This window comes from Vigna umbellata, chromosome 9 (assembly GCF_029865625.1).
Source record: "Vigna umbellata cultivar VRB3 chromosome 9, Vumbellata_1.0, whole genome shotgun sequence".
NCBI classification, from domain to species: Eukaryota; Viridiplantae; Streptophyta; class Magnoliopsida; order Fabales; family Fabaceae; genus Vigna; species Vigna umbellata.
The window spans coordinates 4,240,618-4,250,243 of record NC_142173.1 but is presented as its reverse complement, the minus strand read 5'-3'; the positions used below and the strand labels follow the sequence as shown (position 1 = coordinate 4,250,243).

The window sequence follows — 9,626 nt, the reverse complement described above, 5'->3', positions numbered from 1 at the left end:
CTCTCTACCGAATTCCAATTGAGTTGATTCTTGTTTTGTTGGAACTAGACTCAAATATCTTTCTTTGAACACAACACTCAAAATTTTTGGACTACAGGGCCAGCTGCAGTAAAATTATTAAAATTTGAAGTTTAATCACGCTCTGGTATGCTTTGCTTTGACCTTTGATGACTATTTTGCTCATTACGCTCTCTACCGAACTCTAATTGAGTTGATTCTTGATTTGTTGGAAACTAGACTCAAATATCTTTCTTTGGACACAAAACTCCAAATTTTTGGACAACAAGGCTAGCTGCAGTAAAATTATTAAAATTGGAAGTTTAATCACGCTCTGGTATGCTTTTCTTTGACCTTTGATGACCATTTTGCTCATTACTCTCTCTACCGAACTCCAATTGAGTTGATTCTTGATTTGTTGGAAACTAGACTCAAATATCTCTCTTTGGACACAAAACTCGAAATTTTTGGAGTGCAGGGCTAGCTGCAGTAAAATTATTAAAATTGGATGTTTAATCACGCTCTGGTATGCTTTGCTTTGACCTTTGATGACTATTTTGCTCATTAATCTCTCTACCGAACTACAATTGAGTTGATTCTTGATTTGTTGGAAACTAGACTCAAATATATTTAATTTGAATACTCATACGACTATTTTGGACCTCGGGAAGGGTCTCAAATAAATCTGGGAAAAATCGCAAAAGTTCATTTTTAGCTTTTGAGTGTTATACCCAAAAACTCAAAACTTACAACCAAAAAGAAAGTACATGCCTCAACATGTTAACTTTAATCTCAACACACAAGGAAGAAAGCATGCAACAACATTATATTGTTACCTTCTACCCATCATACACTATGTTATATCTCAAGTTAAACCCCCTTACCTCAATTCCAAGCTAGCTTCCAAAGGCTCATAGGTTTCTTTCCTCACTAGACAACAAGCTTTCACTCCTCTTGGTCTCCTACAAGTGATGTCCAAAAACTCCAAGTTTAGGGTGGCTCTTCCTTTCTCTCACCAACTTGGTTGTTCTCCAAAATCTCTCTTCATGGCCAACGACATTTAATTTCCTCTTTCTTACCTCAACGTGGGACCCACATGCCAAGGTGGAAATTAAAAAGAGCCTTTTTGGACTTAGGAGGGTTTAAACTTGAGACCAAACACACACACCCTCCATGCGCACTCACATCATCCACTAGACCAGGCTCCATCCACTGACATAATGGTGCAAACAATTATACTTAAATACTCTGTCATGTTTTTTTTTTCGAAAATTAATACGAATCAAGTATTAATTTAATTTTCTTCCCTTCCTTAAATATTTCTCAACATTGATTCTCATCACAATTTATTATTTAATACCACCAAATAAAATACTTAAGGTAAGAAATCATTTTATTTATACGGGTCTTACATTCTCCCCTACTCCAAAAATTTTCGTCCTCGAAAATTAAGGCTACTACGCAAACAGAAATGGGTATTCATTTCTCATAAACTCTTCAAGCTCCCAAGTCATCTCTTGGGTTTCCTCGTTCCACAACACCTTCACCGTGCGTATTTCCTTTCCCCTCAAATTTTTCGTCTGCACCTCCAACACTCTGATTGGCCCAGCTTTGATTGTAAGATCTTCATCCACTTGTATATCATCAACCTTTAGTACATGTGTATGATCTGGAATGTATTTCCTCAGTTGAGACACGTGAAACACGTTATGCAGGTTTGCCAACTGCGGTGGTAACGCTATCTCATACGCTACGAGCCCAATCCGCCTAAGAATATCATAAGGACCAAGAACCTTAAGAGACAACTTCCTAGCCTTGATAGCCCTACCCACACCTGCCATCGATATCACACGTAGAAACACATGATCACCTTCATTGAACTCAAGCGGTCTCCTTCTCCGATCAACGTACGACTTCTGCCTACTCTGTGTTGCTCTCATTCTCTCTTAAATCAACTTCACCTTTTCAGTAAATTGTTGCAACAATTAGGACCTACTGATATTGCTTCCCCATCTTGAAACCAACAAAGAGGAGTTCGACATCTTCACCCATACAAAGCTTCGAAAGGCGCCATCGCGATGCTAGAATGATAGTTGTTGTTATATGTGAACTCCACTAATGGTAAGATCACACTCCAACCTCCAAGATGGTCCAAAACACAAGCCCTTAACAAGTCCTCTAATGATTGAATAGTTCTTTCAGTCTGTCCATCTGTTTGAGGGTGATATGCTGAACTCATCCTCAACTGAGAACCCAAAGCATCCTGCAATTGTTACCAGAACCTCGAGGTAAACCTTGGACCCCGATCCGATACGATGTTATCTGGTACACCATGCAATCTTACAATTTCTATTATGTACAACTCCACTAACTTCTCCATTGACATCTTCTGATTGATGGATATAAAACGGGCGCTCTTCGTCAATCGATAAACTATCACCCATATGGAGTCGTGACCCCTCGATGACCTCGGTAAGTGAGTTACGAAGTCCATCGAGATGTTGTCCCACTTCCACTGGGGAATATTCAGCTGCTGTAACATTCCACCTGGTCTTTGATGTTCGATCTTCGCCTTCTGACATACCAAACAGGAAGCTACGAACTCTGCAACATCCTTCTTCATTCCGCTCCACCAAAAAGATTCTTTTAGGTCTTTATACATCTTAGTCATTCCTGGATGTATACTGAGACTACTCTTATGTCCTTCCTCCAATATCAACCTTCGCAACTCTGCTATTGCCGGTACACACGCTCTTCCTCGAAATCGAAGAATACCATTTCGGCAAAAAGCAAAAATCTTTGGCTTGATCAGTTCCTAACAACCCCACAATTCGTTGCAAGTTCGGATCAGTTTCTTGTTCTGACTTCACTTGCTCAAAGAAACTACTCGTAATTGTCAGATGACTACACCACATGTGATCCTGACCCAAAAGAACACCGAGTTTCATGTCCCTTAACTTCTCTATCAACTCTAACTCTTTGATCATCAGAGCTGACATCTGAACCCGCTTTCTACTTAAGGCATCCGCCACGACATTTGCCTTTCCTAGATGATAAAGCAACTCAAAGTCGTAATCCTTCAAATATTTCATCCACCTCCGCTGCCTCATGTTCAACTCTTTTTGATCAAACAGGTATTCCAAACTTTTGTGGTCACTGAAAACCTAAAACTTCGCTCCATACAAATAGTGACGCCAAGTCTTCAATGCAAACACTACAGCGGCTAACTCAATGTCATGCGTTGGATAATTCTGCTCGTGTATCTTCAACTGACGAGAAGCATATGCCACTAGTCTTATATTTTGCATTAATACGCATCCCAACCCTTGATATGATGCATCACAATATACCTCAAACGCCTTGCCTATATCTGGAATAATTAGCACTGGAGCGGTTGTCAACCTTTTCTTCATATCTTCAAAGCTTGCTTCACATTGATCAGTCCAGACAAATGATTGGTCCTTCCGTGTCAATGATGACAAATTTATGAACACCGAAAAACAGCGCCACAAACTTGTTTAACCCTCGGCAAGTGTGACCGAATCGTATCAAGTAATAAACTCGGTAAGACCAAGTATCGTTCTCCCAAAGGACTCACGGCCTAGTTAGTTATATGATTTGTTGATTATTTAAGACTTGTGAACAAATTCTTGAGGTTTCAAATGCAAAAGACAATAAGTAAACATGTATGCATGAGTTTTGATCAATAGAAAAGAAGAACACAAACACTGAATGAATTAGATGGATGAGTATGTTGTTGGGGTAATCAATTTCATCTTATCCACTCTCATATACTTTTAGGAAGTCATCATTCTTTTCATCAATGCTAATGTCACTCTCTAAATCACCTTGCAAGAAGGCCTATCCTTAATTACGAGTTCATACAATTCCTAGCATCCCTAATAATTAATTCTGAAGCACAGAAGCTTAAAGGCAACCAACCCTCATATTCCTATGTCTAGGCAATATGTTATTGGGAGAATTTCCCCGGATCTAGATTTCCCCGTACGTTCCCATATCGACAAAATCAATAATCATGACATCGAATGAGTTAAACAATGCATGCTTTGAGCAAAGAAGAAAAACCCTAACTAATGATGAAAGAAAACATGTATCTCAAATAAGATGTTTAAACACAAGTTCCATATATGAGAGCTTCAAAAGATTACATTGATTCCCCAACAACAATACAAAGTTTAGTTCACCATATTCATGGTGAAACTAAATGAACAATAATGAAAGAATGAAAGATAGAACCCTAGAAAGATGAGTAGGTAGCCTGAGCATCCAAGATCTTCCTCCAAGGGATGGAAAAATGAGTGTTTGCTTCGTCTCCAGCCAAAGATACAAATCCTAGGACGTCCTAAAGCTTATATACTATTCGAAATATTACAGAAAAGTGGGCCTAAGCCCAAAAGACCACCGCTCAGCGATAAATTGCCGCTCAGCAGTACCAGCGCGTAGTCAATTCTCCCCTCAGCTGCACTTTCACCCCTCGGCGGAGCCAATGAGTGTTCCTGAGTACCGCTCAGCGGTAAACTGGCGCTGAGTGGTACTTGCGACTTCTCTTCTTTTGCACTTTTTGAGTTCTTTTCTGATTCCATCTCTATCCTTCTTCACTTCTTTCACCAAATTCACCTTAAAACCTGCATAAAACACTGAAATCAAGCATAAACCTGTCCAACTCTCTTATTTCTAAAAATATGAACAAAAGTATGATTCCAAGCTAGTTTCTAAGTGTTAAAGGTTGCTTTTAGTATCAATTTTAAGCATGAAAATAACAGTTTTTCAACTGTTATCAGTCAACTGAGTCAAAGGACCTAATATCTTGGAGAAACCCTCTACAAATTTCCGAAAGTAACCTGCTAGTCCAACAAAACTCCTTACCTCCGTCACCGATGTAGGGCACTCCAAGTTCAACACAGCTTCAACCTTGGCTGGATCGACTGATATTCCTTGAGCAGATATCACATGACCAAGGAATTGAACTTCATCCAACCAAAACTCACATTTCGACAGCTTGCCATACAACTGGTGCTCCCTCAAAATCTCCAACCCTACCCGTAGATGTTCAGCATGTTCCTCTCGGTTCTTAGAGTAGATAAGAATATCGTCAATGAATACAACGACAAATTTATCCAAAAAAGAATGAAAGATACGATTCATGTAATCCATGAATATAGCTGGAGCATTCGTCACACCGAAAGGCATTACAACATACTCATAGTGCCCATAGCGTGAACGAAACGCTGTCTTCTGCACATCATCAGGCTTGACAATAATTTGATTATATCCTGACCATAGATCAATCTTTGAAAACACTCTAGCTCCTTTCAACTAGTCTAACAAATCATCAATTCTTGGCAACGGGTACCTGTTCTTGATAGTGATTTATTAAGCTGCCGGTAATCCACACATAACCTTGAGCTTCCGTCTTTCTTTTTCACTAGCAACATCGGCGCACCCCATGGAGACACACTTGGTCTGATGAACTTCTTCTCTAACAAATCTTCAATCTGCTTCTTCAACTCTGCTAACTCTGCTGGAGCCATACGATATGGAGCTATAAATACTGACCCTGTACCCGGCATCAGATCTATTGCAAAATCCACTTCGCGACTCGGCGACAAACCTGGTACCTCCTTAGGGAAAACATCAACATATTCCTTGACTACTGGTATTCCACTAATCTGCTCGTCTATGCTCTTCTTCTGCTCTTTCACTATCAACATAAAGCAAACAACTCCACTCTTGAGATCTTGTACAACTTCCTTTGACGTTGACATTTTAATGCCCTCTGGTTCTTGGAAGACTACTCTCTGACGTCCACAGTCAATCATAACATGGTTATCAGCTAACCAATCCATCTCCAAGATCACGTCCAGACCTTCAAGCAGTAAGCACACCAAGTTGACTCTGGACTTGTGACCTATCACCTCGATCGAACACCCAACGAAGATTGAACTGGTTGAAACTTGTTCGGATGTTGGAGTAGAGACAACAAGCTCGCACCCCAAGTCAAACATAGAGAGTCCAAGATTCTCAACACACAACAATGATATAAACGAGTGCGTCGCACCCGAATCAAACAGGACATGCACATTTCTACCAAACAAAGAACAAGTATCAAGTATGAGGTTACCTGACTTCTCGGCTTCTGCACCCGACATGGCAAACACTCTGCCAACAACCTGCGACTTTTCACCATTAGCTGACTTTTGAGGCGTTCCACCAAATGACCTCTTCTGAGGGCAATGAAGAGAGATATGCCCAGGCTTATTACATGAGAAACACGTCCGCACCTCCTTCTTGACGTCACTCAACTTTGGACAATTTCTTCGGAGGTGATCTCCACCACACTCAAAGCACTTCAACAAACTTGACCTAAACTGTTGCGGCCTCTCGTATGGTTTCTTTTGTTGCTTGCCCATAGAAAAGCTTCCCTTCTGGTTGCTCATCACATGCCCAGACTCATCCAACCTCTCAGCTATCGTGGCCTGCTCCAATAACTCTGGAAATTCATTAATCTTCAGGTGAACAAGTGCCTTCAAAAGATGGTGGCGCAATCCTTGCTCAAACCTCCTGCACTTCCAATCCTCGCTCATATTCTGAGTATAGAAACGAGCCAAATACTCGAATCTCTCCTTATAGTCTTGCACAAACATACTTCCCTACTGAAGAGCCAAAAATTGCAACTCTCGTTGCTGCTTAGCGCTAGCTGGAAAGTAACGCTCCAAGAATCTAGCTCTGAAATCTTCCCAAGTAGCAACTTCCCCTCGGGTATCCATGCTCCTCCGCATCCCACGCCACCAATACTCAACTTCTCCTGCTAACATATATGTAGCAAACACTAACTTCTGTCCCTCAATGCACTCGATTGCTTCAAATATCTTCTCAAGGTTGAAAATTCAGTCATCCGCTTCATCTGGAGTTGTCTTGCCATTGAACTTCGCAGGACTGTGACGTAAAAAGTTGTTCATACCCACTCTCGACCTGGGTGCCTACTCAGCCTATTGTGCCTGTTGTGCTTGCAAAACCTGAGCAATCTGTCGCATTGCCTACGCCAGCTCCGCAGTAGCATCAATTGAAGTAGGATTTCTTGGTCGTCCCGACATCCTTATATTTTATAATGCAAAAGATAAGCAAGGAAAAATAACCACACACAAAAAAACATCAAAATTACGCCAACGTACTAGTCGAGCTCACTCCCCAAAAGCCCCAAAGATATTTTCTTTTTGAAACCAAGGCTCTGATACCAAATGTAACACCCCTTACGGAGTGCCACTAGAAAATAATAAAATCCAAAATTTTACGCTAGTTTTTTTTTTTTTTAAATTAACATCGCGGAAGTAAACCATCAAAAGTCCAAGCGTCTTACAACATAAGGTTAAAACCTTACAAATATCAAATTCATTATTCAAAGGCATAAAATTACTTTAAAACATGATAAGTCCCCCATAGTTATTCCCATAACTCTCGTCATGCTACTTCATCTCTGCCTCATCTACAACGCCATCTACTCCCGTACAAGTACGATCATCGTAGGTGGAACCACAACCACAAAATGAAAGGGTGAGTAACGAAGAACCTAACATAACATATAATTTCAATATCAAAATATCATAACTTAGATTATCCTAGTCACAACCTTACAATACAACATAATATTCAACTCATAACTCAGATCATCACCACTCAGACTATCAAAGTCACAATATTACAATACATCACAGTATTAAACTCACGACTCAATCATTTACACGAGCTTCTGTTGTTTCCTTGAATTTTGTCGTACCAAACTTGTTTCGCAAAACAGGGCGATTCGAGCCGTCTTCCATCACAACTTCAGACCTATCTCCCCGACTCCTCAAGGAATTACGAGTAAAAACTTCGATTAGGCGCACCCACCGAGCATTATACTCACACGAGCCGAAGTCATTGGGCGAGACATCCAACCCTCTCTAGTCCCCGCGTACGAGGAAAGGGTGACACTCGAACCTCAGTCTCCGTAGAGACTCAACACACTATCGTATCGCAATACGAGCACCATCGATTCGACAAAAATTCTAAGGAAATGACATAACACTTGCTCTCACAATTTTACCATCACAACCATCACTATCATATATAAAGTCAACTAAATTCATTGACTAACAAATAATTAAATAACTTAATTTAATTATTTATCCTACTGCCGCACCCCTTTAAAATTACTAATTTCATAGTTCCATCATGTTCTTCTTCTGCCCAAAAAAATGTGCCCACTCAAGCAAAGTGAAGAAAAAAAGAAAGCAATGATTCATTAACATTTCACTCCATCATGTTCTTCTTCTGCCCAAAAAAATGTGCCCACTCAAGCAAAGTGGAGAAAAAAGAAAGCAATGATTCATTAACATTTCACTTGAATGAGGGATTAGTGGGAATAAAAGTTCCCTCTAGGAATCAAATAATGGAAGCATTAACCTAAAGTGTTTCCCTCAACATCAATAATATTAAAAAGAGTTAGGAGCCTTTTTGGTCTTAGGAGGGTTTGAACTTGAGACCAAGCACACACCCCTCCATGCACACTCACATCAATCACTAGATCAAGCTTCATCCGCTGACATAATAGTGCAAACAATTATACTTAAACACTCTTTCAATTTTTTTTTTTGAAAATTAATATGAAACAAATATTAATTTAATTTTTCTTCCCTTCCTTAAATATTTCTCAACATTGATTCTCATCACAATTTATTATTTAATACCACCAAATAAAATACTTAAGGTAAGAAATCATTTTATTTATATAGGTCTTACACTACGAGGGAGCGTGACAACAATGGCGTCGAGGCAGCATGCCGGCGATGATGAGGAGGGAGCGTGAGGCAATGTGAGGCTCAATCTTGCGTGAGAAGCAGGGGACGACGCAGCGGGAGGCAATGTGAGGCTCAATCTTGCGTGAGAATAGCGGCATATTGGTGGCGACGGAGCGACGGAGTGGTGGCTATGAGATTTGAGCGAGAGAGAAGAAGAGGAAAAGTGAGAAGGAGGTTTAAGCGAGAGAGAAGAAGAGGAATAGTGAGAAGGGTACCGTGAAAACAAAATATATATGAGTATACTACCTTGGTTATAGATTTACCTGAGATAATAGGGGCATACTGACTTCGTTTGAACCATACCCGATGCCTAAACTTTCAGAAAATAATTAAAATTTGAATACATATACGTGTTATACGCCTCGGTTGGCGCGTAACAGATGTTGGAAAGCTTTTCTGCTTCGGTTCTACTGATACCCAAAGTAGTAGACCTTATTCAAAAATTATGTTAGCTTTTATAACGTGATTTAAGTGCGCGCTGGTGAGACTTCATGCCTCGATTTCTGATTTAACCGAGGCAGTAGACATTTTACGCTTCAGTTTTCTATAAACTGAGGTATATAAGTTTTCTAAAATTACAAAAATGTCACCACGCTTTTATACGCTTCGGTTTCAGTAAAACTGAAGCATATATAGCACGTTAACAAGCTTCTTTTACTAGTACAATAAATTAAGAATCAAGTAGTGCATATGAATATGTATCTATTAGAAAGATGGATGAGATATGAATGGAGTGAATAATATATATATTTTCTTCCCAAATATATTTCC

At 39.9% G+C, this 9,626-nt stretch overlaps 1 protein-coding gene across 1 annotated transcript; it reads right to left on the bottom strand.

Moving 5' to 3' along the window:
* Nucleotides 1-1,454: 1,454 nt before the first annotated feature.
* Nucleotides 1,455-1,937, bottom strand: LOC124822928 (uncharacterized). The gene has a single exon (XM_047295031.1). It carries the CDS (start codon nucleotides 1,935-1,937, stop codon nucleotides 1,455-1,457), a length of 483 nt encoding a protein of 160 aa, XP_047150987.1.
* Between the last annotated feature and the right edge of the window lie 7,689 nt (nucleotides 1,938-9,626).